Source organism: Sus scrofa, chromosome 5, assembly GCF_000003025.6.
Source record: "Sus scrofa isolate TJ Tabasco breed Duroc chromosome 5, Sscrofa11.1, whole genome shotgun sequence".
In the NCBI taxonomy this organism is placed as follows: domain Eukaryota; kingdom Metazoa; phylum Chordata; class Mammalia; order Artiodactyla; family Suidae; genus Sus; species Sus scrofa.
In genome coordinates this window covers 64,071,627-64,096,154 of record NC_010447.5, presented here as the reverse complement: position 1 = coordinate 64,096,154, position 24,528 = coordinate 64,071,627, and the positions used below count along the sequence as shown (strand labels likewise).

Below are 24,528 nucleotides of genomic sequence, written 5' to 3'. Positions count from 1 at the left end.
ATTGTCCTCTCGTGCCTTTAAGAGCCAGCCCTATTCTTAGGACAGCCCTCCTAAACTGAGAGGGAGATTGCTGTGTGTCCTGCCAGACTCCCCAGTCAGAACTGAGCACCGGGAAGAAGAAAAAGCATAGGCCAGGACAAGAACAGGAGGACAGTCCAGGCAGACTTACCAGCAGGTGGGGCAGGTGCAGGAGTATTGGGTTGTGTGTCCCCTGGAGTGGAGGGTGTAGGAGTCTTTGGGGAAGGTGACCCTGGCTGGGACATCTTCTTGTTTTCCTCTACTTCCGCAAGTTCAGGCATGCTCCAACGCCCGTTCACATGTTCAAACTCCTGAACCTGCAGCAATGGGACAAAAGACTGTAAACCCAATTCTACCTTTAATAAGCTCCTTTTCCTGCTGGCCCTCTAGTTTCCTCTTGAAACCCTAAACAATGGAGGGAAACTCAGGGCTCACCTTCTTGCGAATCAAGGACATGACACCAATCCTGGTAAGGACATGCTGACGAGACAGGCCTTCTCGGGGCACACCATCAGCAAAGGTCTCAGCCCCATCTGCTCCTGGCTCACATAAATGCCGCATAAAGAGAGAGACGTAAGCCCTGCAGCAAAGGAGTAGAGAAACAGAGTTAAACACAATTATGCCAACTCTCAGATCAGATTCTTTCCACCACATCATCCCAGACAACAAATATGGCCCCATCTGAAGAAAGGCCCACCCTCCACTGAAAGTTGGTCTCCAGACCCCACACCGTACCCCAGGCCCTTTCCAGGGACACAAAGAACCCTATCACTAACAGCTTCACCCGCCAAGTTCAGCAGAGGACAGCCAACTCCCTGTACAGCCGGGACTAGCACTGTGGAAGGCCCGGAGACTTAAGAGACCCACTCTATGTCACTCATCCCAGCTACCACTTGTCCTTTTTTTTCTTCTTAGGGCCACACCCATGGCATATGGAAGTTCCCAAGCTAGCGGCTAAATCAGAGCTGCAACTGCCGGTCTAGACACAGCCACAGCAATGACTGATCCAAGCATATCTGTGACCTACACCACAGCTCACAGCGATCCTTAACCCACTGAGTGAGGCCAGGGATCGAACCTGCGTCCTCAGTCAGGTTCTTAACCCACTGAGCCACAATGGAAACACCCACTTTCCACTTACTTGAACTCCTTCTCTGACTTGCCTCGCAGATCTCTCACAAGCCACTGGGTGGTAAAAGCATCCTGAGGTGGCATCCCATACCGCATAATTGCATTAAGAAAGGCTTTTCGCTGACGAGCGTTAAACCCAAGAACCTGGTGGGGGGAAGAAGGATCCGAGGTGAGGGGAGCAGAACCTCCCCCACCGAAGACCCAACATGAGCACTCACCCAACCTTCTCCAGAACCGAGTGCTACTCACTTCAATATTCCCACCAACACGGGCCAACAGAGGAGGCAATGGCTTATCTTTATCATTCCGCAGGCCCTTACGACTGGGCCTGCGGGGAGCTGCAAGAAGAAAAGGATGTGTGAGTGACACTGGTGTAATCTTAAGACGATGCACTATTTAAGAAGCCAGCAGAGAGGCAGAGCCCTCACCTTCTGAACGTTCGTCAAAGTCTTCATCACCTTCCTCTGAAGCCACCGAATAATCGGACTGGTTGTCGGACTGGTCGTCCTGCCAATCTGGAGGGAGAGAGGGCAGATGAGCGGGGCCCACTGCTCTAGTGGAACGGCCCATGGGTGGGGGGCGGGGCCGGCCACACACACCTCGGTCCTCCTGGGAGCCATCATTGTAGTTGACCTGTTTACGGATTCTTTTTCCTTTACCCAGATTTCGGGCCAAATCTTCTTGCTGCTGCTCATAATGGTGCCGCAGCAATTTCTCCCAGTAGTCAGGATCCACACTTTCTTCCTGTTTTATGATTTCCCGTTCTACCTCCTCTTCCTCCTGGGACAGAGGGAGGGCCAGGACTCAGGAGTGCTGAAGTCAGCACCACCAGCTTACCCCTGGTCCTCACAGTTCCCACTCTGCTAGCTCCTGTACATGGCTGGACTCTGAAATACTTGCTGTGCCAGCTTGGACCTAAGAACTTAAAAGAGCTTTAATTGACAGGACAACGTTCCTCATAATTATGTATAGGTTGGCAGACAATGTAACTAAAGCAAAATATGAAATGGAGCTGTTACCACAAAAAAAGAGTGAAGAGACAGTCTGCTTTCTTTTTATTTTAACCTCTTTTAGTGATATATATACAGTTGGGAGATAGTGAAAAACAGAAAAGAGAGGTTAGAGCCTTAACAAGACGGACTGGAGACTCTTCTGAAATACTGCAAAAGACTTTCCCAAGAAACAAAGCAGAAAGGCCATAAGCCCCTCTGTTCTTCATGAACTTCATAAAGTTCACTGTACAAAAAAAAGGACACACATATATATATAATATATATATATATCCTTTTGTATCTCAATGTTTGTCCTCCTTTGAAAGTCTTGTATTTTTTTCAGATACTTCAGGACCACTAATTCCAAACCCCTTGCATTAAGATGAAGGTGCTAATAGTATAATACTAAAAACAACCTAACTACCCTTCATTATGTAATTTGAATAAATTAGAAAAGGGAATGGGTGAAGAAAGTCAAAAGTATAAACTTCCAGTTAAAAATAAATAAATCATGGTGAATTTATGTAGAGCATGGTAACTACAGTTAATACCATACTGCATATTTGAAAGTTGCTAAAAGAACAGGGGGTTTTTGGCCACACCCATGGCATACAGACGTTCCCAGGCCAGGGATCAAACCCATGCCACAGCAGCAACCAGATCGACACCAGTGACAATGCCAGATCCTTAAACCACTGAGCCAAAGGAGATTTCCAAGAGTAGCTCTTAAAAGTTCCCATCACAAGAGAAAGAAACATCTAAGTATGTATGGTAACAGAGGGAGTTCCGATTGTGGCTTAGCAGTTATGAACCCAACTAGCATCCATGAGGATGTGGGTTTGATCCCTGGCCTTGCTCAGTAGGTTAAGAATCCAGCATTGCTGTGAGCTGCGGTATTAGGTCGGCAGCTGCACCTCTGATTCAACCCCCAGCCTGAGAACTTCCATATGCCGCAGGTGTGGTCCTAGAAAGCAAAAAAAAAAGAAAAGAAAAGTAGGATAACAGATACTAACTAAACTTCTCAGGCTGACCATTTTGCCATATATACAAATATCGGTCATTATGCTGCACAATTAAAACTACTATAGTGGCATATATGTCAATTACATCTCAACTTTTAAAAATAAATTACGGTACTTTCAATCAAGGACATATTATGCAGCAAAAAAATGGGGGGCTCTTTACTGATTTGAATTATTAGGTAGACAGACGCAAGGTAAAGAACATTACGTATAAGAAACTACTCTCCTGGAGTTCCCGTTGTGGTGCAGAGGAAACGCATCTGACTAGCATCCATGAGGATTCGGGTTCAATCCCTGGCATTGCTCAGTGGGTTAAGGACCTGGCATTGCCTGTGAGTTGTGGTGTAGGGGGTAGACAAGGCTCAGATCTGGCATTGCTGTGGCTGTGGCATAGGCTGGCAGCTGTAGCTCCGAGTCAACCCCTAGCCTGGGAACTTCCATATGCCCGTGGGTGTGGCCCTAAAATGCAAAAAAAAAAAGAAACTACTTTCCTTAAAAGGAAAATAAAAAAGATCCTTGTGTGTATATCATGTGCATGTATATACGTGTATGTATACATACACGTGTGGACATACACGTAACTTTTACACACTTTTTTTTTTTTTTTTTGCTTTTCAGGGCCACACCTGCAGCATGCGAGTTCCCAGGCTAGGATCCAATTGGAGCTGCAGCTGCCAGCCTACACCACAACCACTGCAACGCCAGTTCCGGACCACGTCTGTGACCTACACCACAGCTCACGACAATGCCGGATACTTAACCCACTGAGCGAGGCCAGGGATCAAACCCACATCCTCATGGATAATAGTCGGGTTTGTTACTGCTGAACTACAACGGGAACTCCCCACAGAAAATAATTTTATTTTTTAAATATATACAAGAGGAGTTCCCGTCGTGGCGCAGTGGTTAACGAATCCGACTAGGAACCATGAGGTTGCGGGTTCGGTCCCTGCCCTTGCTCAGTGGGTTAATGATCCGGCGTTGCCGTGAGCTGTGGTGTAGGTTGCAGACGCGGCTCGGATCCCTCGTTGCTGTGTCTCTGGCATAGGCCGGTGGCTACAGCTCCGATTCGACCCCTAGCCTGGGAACCTCCATATGCCGCGGGAGCAGCCCAAGAAATAGCAAAAAGACAAAAAAAAAAAAAAAATATATATATATATATACAAGAAACTGAAAATATCATTTGTCCTCAAGGAGGGAGCTGGGTGGCCAGAGGAATGGGGTGGGAGAGAGATACCTCTGTATTTTTTGAATTTTTTTTTTTTTTTGGTCTTTTTTTTTGCCATTTCTTGGGCCTCTCCTGGGGCATATGGAGGTTCCCAGGCTAGGGATCCAATCAGAGCTATAGCTGCCAGCCTACACCACAGCCACAGCAACGCAGGATCCGAGCCACCTCTACCACCTACACCACAGCTCACGGGCAACGCCAGGTCCTTAACCCACTGAGCAAGGCCAGGCATGGAACCCGCAACCTCAAGGTTCCTATTTTTTGAATTCTGAACCAGCTGAATTACAGCTGACTCCTGAACAACACAGGTTTAAACTGCACAAGTCCACTTACACATGGATGTTTTTCAGTAGTAAATACAACAATGCTACACGGCCCATGGCTGGTTGAATCTGCAGATATGCAGGAACTACGGATATGGAGGACCAACAATAAGTTGCTCAAGGATCAGCTATACTCCTATTCAAAAAACGAAATCTAAAAAGGCTATAAAGTAAAGAGCAGCCACAGCCACTAAAGAGAATGTGGGCAGCATCCCTGTGTAGTCACTAGCAGAGGTGATCAGTGGGAGGGAGAGTACACTTCTCTCATCCAACCACTCAGCAGGTGCAGTCACCACTGACAGGAACCAGAGCGCCTTACAGGAGGGCAGTTTTGATTGAACACTGTTGGTCTACAGACCCATCAGACTTTGCAGCTACGGTTACACCCAACCGATGTTAGCAGTAGTAGTGTCACTCAAGATAATAGGAAGGTATGAGAAAAACACAGCAAGAGGGATGGTTCCAAGTTGGAAGGATGAGAAAAAGTGGCAAAAATCACCAGCAACCTGACCCAGGTAGCTTAAAGGGGACAGGAAGAAAAAGCAATCTTTTTTTTTTTTTTCGTTTTATACCCTATACTACTTTGGGGAAAAAAAAATCATTACAGAAGCCACATATTTTTCTCCTTTTTAAGGTCACATCCACGGCACAAGGAAGCTCCCAGGCTAAGGGCTGAATCAAAGCCACAACTGCCATCCTCTGCCACAGCCACAGAAATGCCAGATCCAAGCCACATCTGCAACCTATGCCACAACTTGAAGCCACACCAGATCCTTAACCCACTGATCGAGGCCTGGGATCGAATCTGCATCCTCATGGATACTAGTTGGGTTCTTAACCTACCGAAACAACTCCTACAGAAGCCACATATCACTGAGGGCTGTTTTTTTGTTTCTTTTTGCCATGCCCACAACATGCAAAAGTTCCCAGGCCAAGGAGCCAACCCACGCCACAACAGTGACAACCACTGAGTACTTTTTATCTTGTACTAAGAAAACAGAAGAGAAAAAAAAAAAAAAATTCTGTTTTAAAAAGCACAGGAAGATGGTGTAAGTATTTTATCTCATATCTTATCTCCTACCTTTTCTCTGGAGAGACTGGAGATAGTAATCCAAAGTTTACTTATAGAGCTAATAAAATACATGAAAGAAAAGAAAACGAGATTCCGATAAAGAAGAGTTAATATAAAGTTGTGTGAAATGCAGCCATGAATTTCTGGATAGCCACGTCAAAGATGAGAATGTGATTTGCTCATATGTTACAGTATTTCTTTTCAAAGGAAGAGATATATCAATTCATCAATGTACTAATTTGCCTACAGATGTCTCCCTCTTCTCTCAGATACCACTGTGGTCAATTCCAATTTCTGGACCAATCACCAAGCACAGCACTGCCTTGGACTCATACTCACCCCCATTTCTTCCTCTCGCACCACATACTGGGCCACTTTGAAAGAGCTCAAATATTCGTTCATGCCCTGCAATTCCGTATCCTCTGTCTCATCCTGGTTCCGGTCCAGCAGTCGTTCAATGGCCTTATCGTCATAGTGGATAACACTGCTGTCTTCTCCCTCTTTGTTGTCTCCTCCTATAAAGAATCAGGGGTCCACACCCCCAGTTAGCTTCAGCAGCTGCAGTGGAGAAAGCAAGTCCCACAGGACCCAAGGTCTGAGTCTCAGGACCATAGGTACCAGAGAAAGATACCCTTTAGAGAGGCCAAGCCCCAGACCAAAACGAGCTCCTGACTAGCTCACCTCCATCTGTGGCTTCATCCTTGAATAATTCCTCGGTACCAAACTTGAGGATGTCATCAAGCTCCTGTTTGGACATGGAGCCAGTCTTAGAGCCCAGCCCAGGCCGAACAACTAGATGTGTCAGCATCATCTTCTTCTTCGCCACCTGGGTGATGCGCTCCTCCACTGATGCACGAGTCACAAACCGATAGATCATCACCTTCTTATTTTGCCCAATACGGTGAGCTCTGCTAAAAGCCTGGAGTTAGGCACAAAATGAAGCCGAAAATTGAAGTAACTGTATTTTCTTACTTCTACTTTGGCCTTGACTTCCACATAACATACTAAATCTAGCACAAGGTAGGAGCTAGTTTGCCTTCATTCGTACAAAATTTCCTTTTGCACCTCTGCTCCCAGACACCACCCTCTATCATGTTACCCAAAATAGGACCACAGCTAACCCAAACTTTCTGGCTTACAATAAAGTAAAAGACATTTAAAAAGAATATATTGTAGGAGTTCCAGTCGTGGCGCAGCGGAAACAAATCCAGCTAGGAACCATGAGGTTGCAGGTTCGATCCCTGGTCTCGCTCAGTGGGTTAAGGATCCAGTGTTGCAGTGAGCTGTGGTATAGGTGGCAGACGTGGCTCGGATCCAGTGTTGCTGTGGCTGTGGGGTAGGTTGGCAGCTGAAGCTCCGATTAGGCCCCTAGCCTGGGAACCTCCATATGCCGCAGGTGCAGCCCTAAAAAGACAAAAAAAAAGAACATATTATAGAGTTTCCATTGAGGCTCAGAAGGAAAGAATCTGACTAGCATCCATGAGGAGGCAGGTTCAGTCCTGGCCTCGCTCAAGTGGGTTAGGGATCCAGCACTGAGGTGACCCATGGTGTAGGTCACAGACATGGTTCAGATCCCGCACTGCTGTGGCTATGGTGTAGGCCAGCAGCTGCAGCTCCGATTTGAGCCATAGCCTGGGAACCTCCATGTGCCGTGGGTTTGGCCCTAAAAAGACCAAAAAGAATAGAATGTATTGTTTCCCCCTGAAACAACATATTCCAGCTGGTGGGACTCTTACATAGAACACTGCATTTCCAATAAATCACTGTACACTAAAGCTGCCACCTCTGCTCACCTGGATGTCATTATGAGGATTCCAGTCAGAGTCATAGATGATAACTGTATCAGCAGTGGCCAGATTGATTCCAAGGCCTCCAGCTCGAGTGGAAAGCAAGAAACAGAACTGCTGAGCACCCGGTGCTAAGAAAGGAACCAAAAACGCCATTAGAGGTGTCTCCTGACTTCCAATTAATAAATGTAGAAGAAATAATAGAAACACTGACGTCCATTAGGGAGTTCCCGTCATGGCACAGTAGAAACGAATCCAACTAGGACCCACAAGGTTGCAGGTTCGATTCCTGGCCTTGCTCAGTGGGTCAAAGATCCAGTGCTGCAGTGAGCTGTGGTGTAGGTGGCAGACTCTGCTCGGATCCTGGGTTGCTGTGGCTCTGGTGTAGGCCAGCAGCTACAACTCCAATTTGACCCCTAGCCTGGGAACCTCCATATGCCACAGGTACAGCCCTAAAAAGTGGAAAAAAAAAAAAAAAAAAAACCATTAGACAAACATCAAAGTAATAAGCAAGATTACTGATGGATGCTGAAATCAGTGTGAAAGTTTAAGGTAAAACACATGACCATAGTCTCAAATATCTCCCTCGGGCTATTTATCAGGTACAATGAAAAAAAAAAAGTAAATTTACAGTAGAAAAATGCAGCAGACACCACCTTAACTAAGTGATCAAGGTTAACACCAGCAATGGGACTTTATCAACATGACACCCTCACCAGGGATGAAAAAGATCCAGTACTGCTTCTGTGGAATCCCTGCTCAAGATATCTAACATCAGTCTAATCATGAGAACACATCAGACAAAGCTAAACTTAAGAAACTTTCTACAAAAGAGCTGACCAGTCATCATCAAATGCATCAACTCATGAAGAAAAGAATGCGGAGTTCCTGCTGTGGCTCAGCAGAAATGAATCTGACTAGCATCCATGAGGACAAAGATCTGATCCCTGGCATCGCTCAGTGGGTTAAGGATCCCACACTGCCATAAGCTGTGGTGTAGGTTGCAGACTTGGCTTGGAACCTGTGTTGCTGTGGCTGTGGTGTAGGCCAGAGATTACAGCTCCGATTAGACCCCTAGCCTGGGAACCTCCATATGCCATGGGTGTGGCCCTAGAAAAAACAAAAACAAAAAAAAGAAAGAAAAAAAGAAACTGGATCCTGACACAGGAAACAGGTGATGTTTGATTCAAGTCTGCCATTTAATTGAGTATGAATCCAGCATTAACACCCTGGTTTTGACAACTCAATTGTGGTAATAGAAGTCATGATGAAGCAAAGCTTGGCAGAGGGTACACATGAAGTCTCTGCACTATTTTTTGAATTTTAAGTTCAAAATCCTTTCGAATTAAAAAGTGAGAAAAAAAAGAGGAGGTGGTAGTGGCTACTGAGATAAATCTGCCAATAACTCACAGTCTGGGCTTGAGGCCCACCCAGGCCTCAAGATGCAATGAAGGGGATTAAAGGAAGTGCAGAAAGAATGAAGACTCTAAAGGGAAAATAATCTGCAAGGAACAATCCAATACATTCTTCCAATCAAAACATTCAAGGAGTTCCTGTCGTGGCTCAATGGTTAATGAATCTAACTAGCATCCATGAGAATGCAGGTTCGATCCCTGGCCTTGCTCAGTGGATTAAGGATCTGGCGTTGCTGTGATCGGTGGTGTAGATCGTAGACGTGGCTCAGATCCTGTGTTGCTGTGGCTCTGGTGTAGGCAGGCGGCTACAGCTCCGATTTGACCCCTAGCCTGGGAACCTCCATATACCACAGGTTTGGCCCTAAAAAAACAAAACAAAACAAAAAATTTCAAAAATACTCTTTCAGTCAACTGACAAAGAGCCCAAACCACTAAATAAAAAGGCAGATGCCCAGGAAGAACAAGAGACCAGTCAAGGGCCACTGGTGAATGGGGCTGCCAGGATGAAACCATTCCTTCCCTCTTACCATTGAAGCGATCGATGGCCTCTTGACGCATATTCCCAGTGATTCCGCCATCAATACGTTCGTATTTATAACCTTCATGTTCCAAGAAATCCTCCAGCAGATCCAGCATCTTGGTCATCTGGCAAAGGAGCACAATTTATCACAGGCGAGTCACAGGATAATCCCTCCCTGTGTCGCCAAGCTGTCCTCTGCCACCCTCTAAATTCCAGCCAAGCCCACGCAATACCTGGGAGAAGATGAGCACACGGTGCCCACCCTCCTTAAGGTTCTTGAGCATCTTCTGTAGCAGCAATAATTTCCCAGATGCTCTAATTAGGGCACTGCCATCATACATGCCATTAGGCATCTTAGGGGCTTCCTGAGGAAAGAAGCAAAGAAGAAAAAAAATATATTGAAAGATACCCCAAATGAAGCAGTTCCCAAGGAGGATCAAGAGGCAGCACAACATACCATTGCAGCCACGGGGAAGAGATACGGGTGGTTGCAGCACTTCTTAAGATCCATGACCACATTGAGCAGAGAGACCTGGTTGCCACCACCTCGAGCATTGAGCGCTTCAAAATTTCGAGTGAGGATATACTTGTAGTATTTCCTACACGTGAAAAAAAAAAAAAACAAGAGAAGTCACACTCGATGACTTCAATGACTCATAATGCAGTCCCAAGGCCAGAGACCTTCCTTCCAACATCACTCATTTTGGGACTGAGAAAACCTAAGAAACACCACCACCCTCATCATTTTAAATAAGGTAAGGAAGAGTTCCCACTGTGGCGCAACGGGATCAGCAGCATCTTGGGAGTGCTGGGAGGCAGGTTCAATCCCTGGCCCAGCACAACAGGTTAAGGACTTGGTGTTTCGGCAGGTGCAGCTTCAGCCGCAACTGTGGCTCAGTTCTGATCCCTGGCTTGGGAACTCGGTATGCCTCAGCGCGGCCAAAAAAGAAAAATTAAAATAAATACATAAATAAGTAACAAGAAACAGTGAAAGCACTCTGGGCCCCAGCTCCTTGGGGAGGGGTTTCTTTAGGCTGCTTGCTTCCGTCCCCATATGCCTTGAAGCAGGGTACGGAGAGAACGAGGCAACGCTGTGCAGGCCGGCTGAGGTCTTAACTATGTCTGCAAAATAGAGCCAATGTTTCTGTCCCTTCAGACTCACTTCTGCATAGGGCTCAGCTCCACACGCACGATTAGCTCTGTCTTGGATGGCATGTTCTTGAACACATCCGCTTTGAGCCGCCGCAACATATGAGGCCCCAGCATGTCATGGAGTTTTTTAATCTGGTCCTCCTTGGCAATGTCAGCAAACTCCTCCAAGAAGCCTTCCAAATTGCTTCCGAAGAAAAGAAAAAATTGTTGATGTGGAGAAAGAAAAGTGATACAGGAAATGGGCAAAAGAAAGAAACAAAAGAATTATGAGCCGATTATGGATCAAAACACACTTACTGGAACCTCTCAGGGGTGAGAAAATTGAGCAGGTGAAACAACTCTTCCAGATTGTTTTGTAATGGGGTCCCAGTCAGCAACAGTTTGTGCTGGAGCGAGTAGCCATTTAAGACCCGGAAGAACTGGGGAAGCAGATGGAGAGAAGTGAAATCCAATGACAGGAGGACCCTGGTACATCTCTGCACACTCTGGTTTCACTGCCCAGCAGAGTTAAGCCCCTACCCCCACCTCCATCTCTCTTTTAAGGCCTGGCCTCAAGGGTCTACCATGAGTGAGGAAAGCAGGCAGAGACCCTTTTGCCTTTTCCACTCCTCCTAAGAGCCCCCCCCGAATGAGTAGGTGATACCAGAACACTGACACTTAGAGGCCAGCCCTCCCCTACCCCTCACCTTAGACTGATTGTTCTTGAGCCGATGGGCTTCATCCACAATGAGGCAGGCCCAGTCGATAGAGCCCAAGATGGCCATATCAATGGTGATCAACTCATAGGATGTCAGCAGCACATGGAACTTCACAGATGCCTCTTTCTGCACAAGAAGGCAACCAGTCACCAAGGTCCAACTCCTCCAGTACAAGCCAAGTCAAGGGACCTGGGGGTTTCCTCCTTCCAGCCACTATGCCTCACCCCCAGGACCAGAGCACAAAAAACCCACAGCAACAGCTCACTCCTGAGGGTGGGCTCCCCGCACTGAGATACCTTCATTCGCGAAGCCTTCTTGCCACCACGAATGGCATTATCCTCAAAGGAGAACTCATTCTCTCGGATGATGGCACGGCTGTCCTTGTCACCCACATAGGTCACCACATACATATCAGGAGCCCACATTTCAAACTCCCGTTCCCAGTTGATGATGGTAGAAAGGGGGGCACTCACTAGGAAGGGGCCTTTGGAATGACCCTGTGAGGAAGAACAGAAGAAGCAGAGTAAGGACCAGGGGGCCCCACAGGCAACCCCAGTGCCCACCCCCACCCCAGGAGCTGGCAGAGGGCTGGCCTGTGCGCTGATGCTCCTCTCCTCCCCTTCCTCGAGGTATGAACACGCCTGGCCTATTCCTGCCCACAGAGCACACCTGCCTCTTCTGAGAGCTTAAACCTTACCCCTCCCAAAGTCTTTTCACACCAATTCCCTCCACCAGTTCTGCATCTCTCACAGCACGTACCCACCCCCCAGAATGGAGGCTCTCTGCACCTACCACTCATTCTGCCCACAGCTCCATTCCCCCCAGTCTGTCTCTGTTGTGTCTATCTCAGTGTCATTCAACAGTGTTCTTCAGGATCCAAGACCAATTTTTTTTCTTTTTCTCTCTCCTTAGAGTGCAAAGGAAGACCATGAACACAAAACACCCACACACAAAAAAAACTAACAGCCCCCATGAGCTGCGGTGGCTCTGGAGTGGACCCCAAGGAGGCGCTGGCTTCCACCACCTCGGTCCTAGGCCCAGTATCCGGGGTCTCGGCCCCAACCTCACTGCCCACCAGCTCCACTGTGGTGAATAAGGCCAGCCCCGTGGGCACTGGGGTTGGAGCTGCAGCAGGGGGCAGGGGACCGATGGTGGCGCAGGCCAGGGAGCTGGCCAAGCAGCTCAGGGCAGCTCCAGCGTTGGCGGGCAGCTCCAGTGTTGGAGGGGGCCATGTCTAACAGGGTGTATGTGCCGCCAGGCATGGCCAATGGCGACATGAAGCCGGTGGTGTCCAGCACATCTTTGGTACACTTCCTGATGCAGTGACTGGTTACTCCCTGAACTGTGTTGGTTTTGAGGCCTCGGACCCACACATAATTCAGCTTATCTCCCTAGCTGCCCAGAAATTCATCTCAAGTATTGCTAACAATGCCCTTCAGCACTGCAAAATGAAGGGCATGGCCTCTGGCAGCTCCCAAAGCAAGAGCAAGGACTGCAAGTACACTCTTAACCATGGCGGACTTGACCCCTGCCCTCAGTGAGTATGACATCAACGTGAACAAGCCATGCTACTTCACCTGAGCCACCTGGTCTACATGTATTTGTCTGTCTCCTTGTCCCCACACCAGCCTGTTTTCACAATACACTTTACTGTGACAGGCAAACAAAACAAAAAAAATTACAGTCCCGTCTCTCCTACCTCCTTGTAGAGGGAGTAGAGGAAGACTGCTGTCTGAACTGTCTTCCCAAGGCCCATCTCGTCAGCCAAGATGGTGTCGGTACCCTGAGCCCAGGAGAAGCGCAACCAGTTCAAGCCCTCCATCTGATAGGGGTGCAAGGTTCCACCTGTAGCATCCAGGTACTCTGGCTGTCGCTCGTATTTCACTGTTGGCTGAAGGATGAAATAAAGAAGTCAAGAGCTGGCAAGGAATCCCCTTCTCTTCATAAGACAGTAGCTGCCTCCTCCTTGCACATCCTCACTAGCTCCTACTCAAGGGAGCCACAAAAAATGGTGGGAAAAAGATGCTCAATGGTTATCCTAACTTTGTATTTGATTGAGGATCCTCCAGGAAGCAAGGCAACAGAGATCTTGGTCCTAGAGATATCTGAGGAAAAACATGTCAGAGATGCCCTGGCAGTACAGTAATTACTAGTCAGGATCCACCAGGTAGATAATCCTATGTCAACCCTAAATTTATCCTTTTTCTTTTCTTTTCTTCCTTTTTTGGCTGCCCTGCAGCATATGGAGCTCCCAGGCCAGGGATTAAATCTGAGCTGAAGTTGAGACCTACACCACAGCTGTAGCAACACCAGATTCTTAACCCACTCTTCCAGGCCAGGATTGAACCCGTTCCCTGCCATTGCAGAGACACCATCGATGGCCTTGTACTACAGTGGAAACCCCTAAATTTATCTTTTTTTGCTTTTTAGGGCCTCAACCTGCAGCATATGAAAGTTCCCCGGCTAGGGGTCAAACTGGAGCTGCAGCTGCCGGCCTACCAGCCACAGCAATGTGCTATCTAAGCCATGTCTGCAACCTACACCACAGCTCACAGAAATGCCAGGATCCTTAACCCACTGAGCGAGGCCACGGATGGAACCCACATCCACGTCCTCATGGATACTAGTCAGGTTCATTTCCGCTGAGCCACAATGGGACCTCCCCCTAAGTTTATCTTTTTAACCTTAACCACACTCAAATTATATTATGCTAAACCTATAAGAACTGAACCATGAATTAAGGGTCAAACACTCAGGTTCCACAACAAATTTCATAAAAGCTTGGTTGTGTGACCCCTCCATAGGTAACATTTTCTCGATCATGTAAAACACTAGTCCCGGGAGTTGTGGCTCAGCGGGTTAAGGACTCCATGTTTTCTCTGTGAAGATGCAGATTCGATCCCTGGTCTCGTTCAGTGGGTTAAGGGTCCGGTGTTGCAGCAAAGGCCACAGATGCAGCCTGGATCTGGTGCTGCTATGGCATAGGCTGGCAGCTGCAGCTCAGACCCCTGGCCCAGAAACTTCTATATGCCACAGGTACAGCCCTAAAAACATAAAAGGTTTTTTAAGATTAAAAAAATAAAAAAAATAATTTATCCCAGTTCACAACGACGTGGAGAAATCAGGAAGCAGACTTTGCGCAAGTACCTCAGCTATAGCTGCCACCTAAGATGGTAACCTAGAGCACCGTCACCAGACTGGGGCAGGCAAGACACATCAACCACCCGGCAAACCGCCCTCCCTCTTCTGCCAACTCACATCCACTGTTGGAGTCTCTGGGGGCCTCTCCAACTTCCTCAGCTTCACCTTCTTGAGCTTCTTGCCTGGCCGTCCTTCCTCACCCCTCATCAACTCCCTGAAGAAGACAGACACATCACCCAGCTGTCTGGGGTCCTTCTTAATAAGCAGCCACTCCACGCCTCAGCAAAGTCCCTCACCTGTGATTCCAGTAGCTCTGCTTGAACAGATCGTAGTCCTGTATCTCTACATCCTCACTCTCCCAGGATGCCTGATCATAGGGCAAGTCCCGCCACTTGATCAAGTAGTGGACATGGCCCTTCTTGTCCACACTGCAAGGTCAAGGAGAGAAAACCCTCAGTCAGAGCCAGAAGGCCACTCTCCTCACCTCCTAAGTCAGCCTTGTTCTCAAAAACTGCCAGCAGTAAATGCTCCAAACCAGACCATTAGGAAGGCCAGATACCACATGTATTCAGCACCAAATACATATGGTTTACCAGTCTTTGCACCAAAAATGATTTCCACTCTCGAGTCTATGGCTCAAATACCAGGATTCAGTCAGTTAATAACATACTGAGTGTCTCACCCAGGTCTAAATTACTGGTGACATCAATTTTCATAGCCCCTTTGGCAGGGAGCCTCCCAAGGACACACTGCTCATCTCCAGTACGCACAGGACAAACACCAGTCTGGCCCAGCCTCACGGTACCTGTGGTTGAGGATTCGGTGGATCATCATCCACTCGGGTTTTATCCCATAGCGATAGAAGCGTTCCTCCATCTCTGCAAATTTAGGATCCTTGTTCTTCCGTTTTCGGCTCTTCTCTTCATCACCACCGAAGTCCCCAGAGGGTGGCTCATCCATATCATTCTTCCGCTGATAGTTTCGGAACATCACCTGACAGTGCAGCTCCAACTGCGTGCAGAGAGAGAGGTAAGTTTCCAAGGAGTTCTGTTCTGTTCACTCCTTCTCTCCACAAGGCTGTTTTCTCACTGCCCTCTTCCCCGCATCTCTGGTCCACCCCAGGTTTACCTGCAGCTCAGACACCCAGGAGCAGTGCCAATAAGACATGCCTTGCCATTTCACAAAGAACTGCCGCTCTGGCCGCCCCTCCAAGGGCTTGGGGGACGGAGTATTGGGATCAGCATCTGGGGGCCGAGGCACTGGTGTGGGAGATGGTGGCTGACCCCACTTCCAGATTAGGATCTTCTGAACTTTGCCTTTAAGAGCTGGACACTAAAAGAGAAAGAGACAAAATCCAACACCAAATCATGGTAACATGGACAGGAAATGGGAGGACCTACAGCTTCAACTTCATCAAAGGGTTATTAAAAATCTCATTTTAGGGAGTTCCCATCGTGACTTAGTGGTTAACAAATCCAACTAGGAACCATGGGGTTGCAGGTTCAATCCCTGGTCTTGCTCAGTGGGTTAAGGGTCCGGCGTTGCCCTGAGCTGTGGTGTAGGTTGCAGGTGAGGCTAGGGTCCCATGTTGCTGTGGCTCTGGCGTAAGCTGGTGACTACAGCTCCAATTAGACCCCTAGCCTGGGAACCTCCATATGCCGCAGAAGCAGCCCAAGAAAAGACAAAAAAAAAAAAAAAAAAAAAATCTCATTTTAGGAGATCCCTGGAGCTAATGGGTTAAGGATCCTGTGTTGCCACAGCTGCAGCTTGGATGTGATCCCTGGCCTTGGAACTTCCATAGGCCGTGGGTGTGGCCAAAATATTAAAATCTCGTTTTGCGGGGTGGGGGACATGCCCACAGCACACTGAAGTTCCGGGGCCAGGGATGTGTAACCTGTGCCACAGCAGTGACCCAAGCCACAACAGTGACAATGCCAAATCCTTAACCCGCTAGACCACCAGGGAACTCCTAAAAGATCATTTCAAGTAAGATCTAATCCTAGGACCCATCTAGGGAGAGAACAGAGTTCCCTCCCTGTTTCTGGACTTCGTCCAAGATCTGAGTGACATCATCACTCCTATGTGCTTAACAGAGCCAGTAGCTAGACTTCAACAATAACCCAGAACAATTAAGTACAAAAAACTCACAGAACCGGAGCCCAGAATTCCGCTCTTAAGCAACCCAAAGGCAGTAAGTGGCCCTGTTACATCACTAAGCTACCAAGACCACCTTGAGGCCAGGTATCAAGACAGGAAAGGATGTTCTGGGCTAGAATAGTGCTCCATCCCACTAAGGGGGCTGGCAAAGCATCAACTCTGTTCAAAGTTATGCCTACAGTTTCCCAGAACAAAGGTCCCCTAAGAAAACGACTGTCTCAGGGCTAAAAGGCCCACAGTTCTCCAATGACCCCTCCCACACCGGAGCCACATGATGTCTGCACATAAGAGGGGTGAGCCCTCCTACTGGACCACACCTCCCCCATCTCCCACCTGGCTGGGGTCAGACACTCACCGTACAGCGGGGACAGAGCCATTCGCCGTTGGGGATCTCCGGAAGAGGGGGGTTCAGGCAGTGGATGTGGTAGGAAGAAGGACAGGTATCACAGCACAGCAGCTCCCCACCATCCTTGCAGACGCGACAGAACTCCATGTGGTGGTCATCCTCCTCTTCAGGGTCTCCCCCAACCTCTTCCAGGATCTCCTCACCCTCCGAATTGTCCTCTTTAGCCTCCCACTGGATGCCTTCTTTCTCCTGCAGTCAAGGGACACAGAGTCAGGTTATGACCACCCCCCACCCCGCAAGTCTGAACCGCACCCATCATTCCTTTGAAGGCTTCCCACAGCCCACAGCCAATACCACCACCCAGGCCCCAAAGAGTTTTATCGTCCCACCCTTTCTGTCAAGGGCTCCCAAGGGCCACCACAGCCGGGCACTCACGCAGTGTGGGCAGCTCCACTTGCCCTCAGGAGCCTTCTCCATGTCCGGATCCAGGCAGACCATGTGGTAAGCTCGGGGACAGGTATCACACAGGATGATCTCACCGCCTTGCTGGCACACCTCGCAATAGTCCTGGTGGTCTGTCTCATAACCATCCACAGCAGTCACCTCCTCCTCGCCTAGGCAAGGAAGAGGGAAAGCCCAGTTATTAGAAAAAAACTACCTCCCCCCACCCCCCCAGGCCTAACACCTATCTCCTTAGGGAGATGCTTCCCCAATCTTTCCTCCCTCATCCCGTCACATACTGAGACAGAAAAGAAACACACCTTTCTTTTTCTTTTTAGTGGTTCGGAGTTTCTTACGGCTGCGGCTACTACGGCTGGTAGAACCATCCGAAACAGAATAGCTATTGATACTGGCATCGTCGAAGTCAGATTCCACATCTAAGTCATCATCCTCACTCTGGCAGAATGAGAAGGAAAAAGGTCAGCGGTTCAAGCCAAGGGGGAAGGAGAAAGCGGTGGAGAAGGGATCAAGCTTTCACTAGGGGTACTGGGATCCCAGCAAGGGCTGTGGCATGTGGAACCTCAACACCCGTTCTACGGCCAACTCCCCACACTGCTGCACACCCACTGGGAAAGCTGAATGCTGACCTAGGGCCACATCCCTCAATTAGCTAAGGCACCTCTCCAGGTAGGGGTGCTCTCTCACCGAGGATCTCTTACGCTTAGAACCAAAACCTCCCAGCTTGATTTTCAGGGGAGCCACTTTCTTGGGTTTAGGCTTCTTGGCATCAGGGACACGAGGACTGCCCTTGGGCTTCCTCCGAGCATTGGGACCTGAAATAAGGAGGGAGCAAGTAAGATCACACAATCCAGACAGAAGCCACAGTGCAGGATACGGGGAAAATAAAACATTTCCATGTGGTCAGCTTCCCCCATTTTCCTCCTAAACCAAGGTTCCTTCCTCCCTTCCGGGTTCTAGCTCCAGCTGACAAGACAGTGTGGCAACGCTTCCCATAACTTCCACAGCCTGAACCCATACCAGCTCCCCTCTCACTGAGTCCCACTTCACCTTTGCCCTCCTTGGTCTTGGCCTTGCGGATAGGCACCTCCACGGGGGGTGGAGGTGGTGCAACCTCTGTGGCCGTCACCATGCTCTCCACCACGGCCACTGCTGCTGCTGCTGCCGCTGCCACAGAAGCCCCAGAACTGCCTTTGAAGGGGTTGTTGGTGCTGAACTCCCGCCACTTCGCACCCAAAACCATCATCATCTTGGAGACAGCGATCTTGGGGTTTTTGGCAGCAATGAGGGGTCTGGTGGAGAAATGGACAAGAACAGAAAAGAGGAAAAACTTAAAAATAGAAGAGCAGGGGGAAAAAGAGAGAAGAGATTATAGACAGTGAGGGCATCTCCTGCCCCCAAGGGCCTCCTATTTACCGGACAAACTGGCTGAAGGCCTTGTAGTTGGTGAGGGTGCGATAATCTTCCTCTGAGAACACGTGGTCAATGTCTTCCATGCCCCAGTCTTCCAAGAGCTGAGCAGATGATTTAGGCTCCTGCAGAGAGGGCAAGGTCCAAGAGCTGATCCTAGAGCCCACATTGGCTAAGGGAATGCGAGCTGGTACTAAGGCTTGCGAGTCCAGGGTAAGAGAACTAAGAGGAACCAGTAGAAGCAGGTGGAGAGGAAACAGCTTAGGGGCAGGAGAGCGCCTGAGAAACAAGGGACAGAAGGTGACAGCATAGAGAAGAGAATGGAGATCCAGGCACCTTTGAATCATCGTCATCGTCGTCCTCCTCCTCCTCTTCTTTCCGCTTGGATTTGCTTTTCTTTTCTTTCTTAGGTCCAAGCTTCTTCTTCTTTTTCTTGCCGGGGGTATAGTCGCTGCCCTCACTGTCTGAGCGCAGAGCCACCTCTTCTTCCTCCTCCACAAACTCCGGCCCCTCCCCAGAGCTGTCCCCCAGCTGCCGGCACAAGAGCACACGCTGGAGCGGGGAAGGGGGAGAGGGAGACAGACACACACACGCTACACACATGCTGACCTCAGGACAGCCCAGAGGCCCAGGCCCCGGCCCACCACTCAAGAGAGAGGAACCAGTGCCTGCACCCTCCACCCCTTCTCAGAGCTCCCCCTTCTTCCTCTCGTTCCCCAGAACATCCAGTCACCCACTCACCTCCTTTTTTTGGCGCTTGCTCTTAGGAATTTTAGGGTCCCGAGGTTTCTTAGGCTTTTTCTTCTTCTTGAGCTTTGGAGTCTCTGCTTCGGACAAATCCTCTTCCGGGTCCTCTTCGTTTTCTGTATGTATTTGGCAGAAAATGGCAGACAGGGAAAAGATCAATAATAAAAGGTTAGAGCCTAATCCAGAGGCTTTAGACTTTATTCCCCCACCTCTTGTCCCAGATTCCACTGAAGAGAACTGCTATACACGCCACAGAAGGAAGCTGATACCCAGGACAAAAACAGACAAAGAGAGAGCTGTATATACCCGAAATAGGCCTGCCGGGCCAGACCAGGCCCACCTCGGGCAGCTGTCCAGACCCCTGCCTCCTCTCCCTCGTCCCTAACAGAGCTCTCTATATGTTCACCACGGTAGCAGAATCAAGCTGCACCCAGTTAACCAAATGAGGGAAATAGGTCTAGTCTTCCTGTAACTGGCTACCAAGTATGCCATAAACCATGGAGAGATAATAAAAGAGCCTACCCAGAAGGCAAAAACTAAAGAATATAGCCTCACCACATTTCCAGAACAGTTTCTGCTCAGGGGTCCCAGAAACCACACCCTTTACTACCCTCCTTGGGTCATCACTGCTCAAAACCACCAGAATCTCCACGCCGCAGGTTCAGCTGCCAGCCCAGTATCACGCCCACTCCCAAACATGATTTCCTTTCCCCACCTCCAGCTCTACTGCTCCTCCCCAGCTTCTCCTTGGTCAGTAGCCTCTTCTCCCCAGGGGCCCAAATCAGCCCAGCTGTCACCATCTCCCCCCATCCTCCTCCCATCTGGCTCCACCTCCTCCCCAGCTGGGAGCGCACACAAAGCCTGGGGTTAAGCGAGAGCTCCTGGGCAGGCATAGGTGGGAAGGGGCACAGAGGAGGAGGAGAGGGCCAGGAGGCAGCTCCCTTTGTAAGACATTCACACCAGCACACCAGCTCCCTCCTCCCCCCTCTCTTTCTTCCTAAGCCACCCCCGCCCAAGGAGGGGGGAGTAGAAAAGGGAGTGGAGAGAAGGAGGGAATGGCTCACCCACTGAGGAGAGGGAAAATGGCTCCTGACCACAGAAGCCAGCCCAGGGCACCCAGCTGCCAACAGAGGACAGACAGGAAGTGGCAGGGAGGGGGGGAGGGGTTGAGAGAGGTGGCAGGAGAAAGACTACCCTCTCACAGAACACTTCCCAAATTATTACCTAGCCCCAGGTCCACATGCCACCTCTCCTACCACCTACTCTAGGGTGACTCGGTTCTCAGGAGACCATTCTAATGTCCTAGACAAGGAAACTCAAGCCAACCTGGAAGGGGATACCATGTGAGAGACTGCATTACTCTCTCAATCCTTATTCTTTCAGACATCAGAGATGGAATTTAACAAACAGCTCAGTGGCGTTGTTGTCAGAGGATACAACCTTCTTTTTGACACCCAAAAGATTTACCTAGAGGAATGGGAGCTCACAAGACCTCTCTGAAACTCAGGTTTCCTCCTCACCTCCATCCAGAGCACAGGCCACAGATCCTAAACCCCTTCTAACAGATCAGAGGTAGCCACCTATCCAACACCTGGGTGCCATGTCCACACCGAGAAAAAGGGAGCAGCACCTGGATAGGGGTGGACAACAGCCTGCTTCCTTTACTCCTACACATGCTCTCACCGCCTGACCCCCAGAACTGGTCCTAAAATGCTCTGGCTCCACCCTTCCCGTGTGAGGTAGACACTAGGAACCGGGAGACTTGAGGCTGGACAAAGCATCATCAGCCTCCCCCTTCCCCTCTCAGCCCAAGATCAGGCCAGGCACAAGAGAGCCCCTCCCATCCCCCTGGGAATGGAACAGCAGCCTGGACCTCACCAGAAAGAATGAGTTTCTTAAAGACTTCTCCTCAGCAATCCCCATACTGCCCCTTTCCCCAAACAACCTCACCTTTGGGCTCTTCCTCTTCATCAGTTCCGTAAAAACTAGAAGTGGAGACAAGGACAGACCCATGGAGGCCAAGGGGACACCTTCCATCCACATAAGACCCTCAAACTTCTCAGGCAGATGTACTGATACGGCAAGCGACAAACTGGCTGAGATACAGGGGAAGATTTGGGAAAGGGGCAGGAATGAGGTGTGGCAAGTGGAAAAACTGGGTCACGCTACAGCTTGGGGCAGAGTTCACCGTGGGAGCCTGCACAGCTCCCAATCAACACAGGGGCAGCCCCAGACCAAGGGGCCAATGGGAAACCAAGATGTGGAACCAACGCTGGCTGGACGGCCCGGCTACTCCTCATGCCCCTCAAAGCCAGGATGGAACCACCTCACCACTACCGCCATTCTCCACCCCACCTTGGGCCACAGCACAGAAATCTGCCACCTCGCCCTACACAGTGATGAGACTCAAGCCTAAGTTTCTCATCCCCACAGCTGAAGACTCAATGACAAGACTGACCCTCTCCTAAATGGCCTCGGATTGAAGCGAAGACTTCCAACTTAGAAAGTGCCAAAGTAGAAACATCTCTCCCAGACCACCTCAACTTGCAGTTGGAACTATGGAGAGAGAAGGCAAAAGTGAAAAACATTTGATGGGAAACAAATACAGGACTAGCAAGCTCCAGAATTAAAATAAAACCACAAACAGAAAAGATGAAGAAACAGCACGTAGAAAAAAACAAAGCTACGAAAAAAAGGTCAAGGAAACAAGGAGGTGACTTAGCTAAGGGATCTGAAGACAGACAGAGAAGAGAGACATTCACTTAGACACATAACACCAATCATCACTTGAGGACAAACAAGAGCCATTCCAACCAGGCAGGATGCATAACCATTCGGGTTTGGCCAGTGCAAGGACCCACCCCAAAACACAGACAACACAACCCCCAACACACCTACACAAACACCTCACACCACCAGTCCAAACCCCAGGCTACCTGCACAGGGCAGAACCGTCTAGAGAAAAAAGCCAGGATTAAGTCCACTTGCCCGAGGAAGAGAGGTGCCCAGAGTGTCATCTCTCTTCTTTCTGTCCCTTGGAGTATACCCTGCAGGCTACTACATCCCACTCCTAGCCCCACTCAAAACATTCCAGCAATCTGCCTGGCTAAGAGCACTCTAGATTCCAGCTTCGGAGCGCAATTCAAACTTCACACAGTTGAAACAGCACAGAAAGCCGGTAACTGATCAGAAGCTAAAAATAATCAGAGAGTAACCAGCACTCCCTCTTTCTTTTCCACAGCAGCAATCACAGGATCCTACCGGCAGAGATGCCCGGCTGGTCTCCTCCAAAAGCGATCCTCAACCCAGCCCCTTCCCCACTGCACAGCCTCCAGGGGTCCCAGCCACCTGCATTCCTCCAAGGACCCACAAAGCCTGCCAGCCCAGAGAGCTCCCTCAACCGGGAACTGCAGAGCAATTCCCGAAGGCAGTGCAGCAAGCTTGCATCTCGGTCCGCGCAGCCCGGGAGGCACATGGCTTCCAACCCCCTCGCACAAGAGCTCCGCAGAAGAGAACCACTCCCTTCGGATGCCCTCCACCTCTCACTGCACAGAGCAAGCCCAGAAACTCAACCCTGCCTCACGGAGCCACTAGGGAGGGCCCAGATGGCTCCTTCCTGCCCGGGGCCCTTGGGGAAGATGTTACCTGGGTGGGGTGGGGGCAGGCTGTTGTTCAAAAGTGCATCCATATCCTCCTCCTCACTGCCCGCTGAGCAGGGGGACGGGGAGCCCAGGCCCGACGCCATCCCCTTCCGCTCCCGGCCAGGGAATTGGCCCAGCTGCTCCTGCCTGCGGCCTGGGGCCCTCGACACTGGCCCGAGTCACTGTGCGGGGGAGGGGGGAGAGAAAGAGAACAGTCAGTGACGCGCACGGCCCCCTCCCCCACCCCGCCGCGCTTTCCGCCCACCCCCGGCCCCCCCACCCCTCAGCCACCCGAGCAGGGCACCCGAACCACTCAGGCTGAACTTAGTTCCACACTCCCAGGGGCAGCCCGGAAGCCGGCTCCCGGGCTGGAGCCCCCCAGACCGGAGGAAGCGGCGCCCCCGAGGGCAAGCCGGTGCCGGCGTAGGGAGGGGAGAAGCCGCTGAACTGAGCCGGGCGTGTCGGGGGAGGGGGTCCGAGTGGCCGCGGCGCGGGGGGGGTGGGGGGAGGATCGGGGGAGGCGGCCGGCGGCGAGGCGCTTGGGGACACAAGGTCACTTGGGGGTGGGGGGGCGACTCCCTGCGCCTGGGGAGGGGCCAGTCCCCAGACAGGGCAGCTCTCCAAAGGCTGTCCTCTGGGACAACTCGGGTTCTCCGGAGAAGCCGCGGGGACGAGGGGGCGTGGAGGCTCGGCGCTCCGGGGGGCTGGAGGCAGGGGCGTGGGGGGCCGGGGCTCCCACCAGGCGGGGGGCCGGGCCACGTGTCCCGGGGGGCAAGTGAGCAAAGGGCGAGGGGGGCGCCGGGCATTGTGGGAGGCAAAGCCCGAGGTGGGAGTCGCGGAGAGCTAGAGTCGGGCAGGGCGAGGGCGGGGGCTGGGCGCCCTGCAGGGGAAGGAGAGGCAGGGTCGGCTTCCCGGGCAGGGGGCGGTCTGCGGGTCCGGGGACGCCCGAAGAGAGGCTGGGTGGAGGGATGACCCTCGGGGCCGGTCGGGATGAGAGGGGCTTCTGTCTGGGAACCCCGCGCTCTCCTCACCCCGGAGCCGCCGCAGGTCGCGCAGGGTCCGGCCGGGTGTCACTCCCGCTCCGGCTCCTCCTCGCCGCGGCCGAAGGGGGGAAAATGGCTCCGGCTCCAGCGTCGCCTCTTAAAGGGCCCGAAACACCGGCCGGGAAATCCCACCGCACAGGCCCCGCCCCCCCACGGACAGCCCATAATAACCTCAACCAACTCCAACCCCCCCTCCACTACCGCCACCCTCCTCCCTAGGTCTCCC

The 24,528-nt window shown here is 50.7% G+C and overlaps 1 protein-coding gene and 1 pseudogene across 4 annotated transcripts in view; one reads left to right on the top strand and one right to left on the bottom strand.

Annotated features, from left to right (window-relative positions):
* CHD4 (chromodomain helicase DNA binding protein 4) overlaps window positions 1–24,528 on the bottom strand; it is a 33,586-nt gene extending 9,058 nt beyond the window's left edge. The window contains exons 1-31 of one of the 4 annotated variants that reach the window (XM_021092425.1): window positions 24,291–24,528; window positions 23,264–23,441; window positions 19,613–19,734; window positions 19,208–19,423; window positions 18,878–18,996; window positions 18,512–18,753; window positions 18,149–18,276; window positions 17,764–17,899; window positions 17,438–17,616; window positions 17,012–17,251; window positions 15,628–15,831; window positions 15,305–15,510; window positions 14,796–14,927; window positions 14,617–14,713; window positions 13,058–13,249; window positions 11,655–11,855; window positions 11,347–11,484; window positions 10,958–11,079; window positions 10,671–10,844; window positions 9,966–10,107; window positions 9,742–9,873; window positions 9,516–9,633; window positions 7,580–7,704; window positions 6,468–6,705; window positions 6,126–6,301; window positions 1,749–1,929; window positions 1,578–1,664; window positions 1,399–1,487; window positions 1,160–1,293; window positions 454–598; window positions 170–335 (exon numbers count right to left, since the gene is read on the bottom strand). In XM_021092425.1, the coding sequence (XP_020948084.1) occupies window positions 170–335; window positions 454–598; window positions 1,160–1,293; window positions 1,399–1,487; window positions 1,578–1,664; window positions 1,749–1,929; window positions 6,126–6,301; window positions 6,468–6,705; window positions 7,580–7,704; window positions 9,516–9,633; window positions 9,742–9,873; window positions 9,966–10,107; window positions 10,671–10,844; window positions 10,958–11,079; window positions 11,347–11,484; window positions 11,655–11,855; window positions 13,058–13,249; window positions 14,617–14,713; window positions 14,796–14,927; window positions 15,305–15,510; window positions 15,628–15,831; window positions 17,012–17,251; window positions 17,438–17,616; window positions 17,764–17,899; window positions 18,149–18,276; window positions 18,512–18,753; window positions 18,878–18,996; window positions 19,208–19,423; window positions 19,613–19,734; window positions 23,264–23,363 (4,681 nt within the window). In that variant the 5' untranslated portion in view covers window positions 23,364–23,441; window positions 24,291–24,528. Of the gene's footprint in view, window positions 1–169; window positions 336–453; window positions 599–1,159; window positions 1,294–1,398; window positions 1,488–1,577; window positions 1,665–1,748; window positions 1,930–6,125; window positions 6,302–6,467; window positions 6,706–7,579; window positions 7,705–9,515; window positions 9,634–9,741; window positions 9,874–9,965; window positions 10,108–10,670; window positions 10,845–10,957; window positions 11,080–11,346; window positions 11,485–11,654; window positions 11,856–13,057; window positions 13,250–14,616; window positions 14,714–14,795; window positions 14,928–15,304; window positions 15,511–15,627; window positions 15,832–17,011; window positions 17,252–17,437; window positions 17,617–17,763; window positions 17,900–18,148; window positions 18,277–18,511; window positions 18,754–18,877; window positions 18,997–19,207; window positions 19,424–19,612; window positions 19,735–23,263; window positions 23,442–23,583; window positions 23,886–24,290 lie in introns of those variants that run through there. The other 3 variants (XM_021092427.1, XM_021092426.1, XM_021092428.1) reach the window with 3 other exon arrangements.
* Window positions 12,148–13,051, top strand: LOC100516803 (annotated as a pseudogene).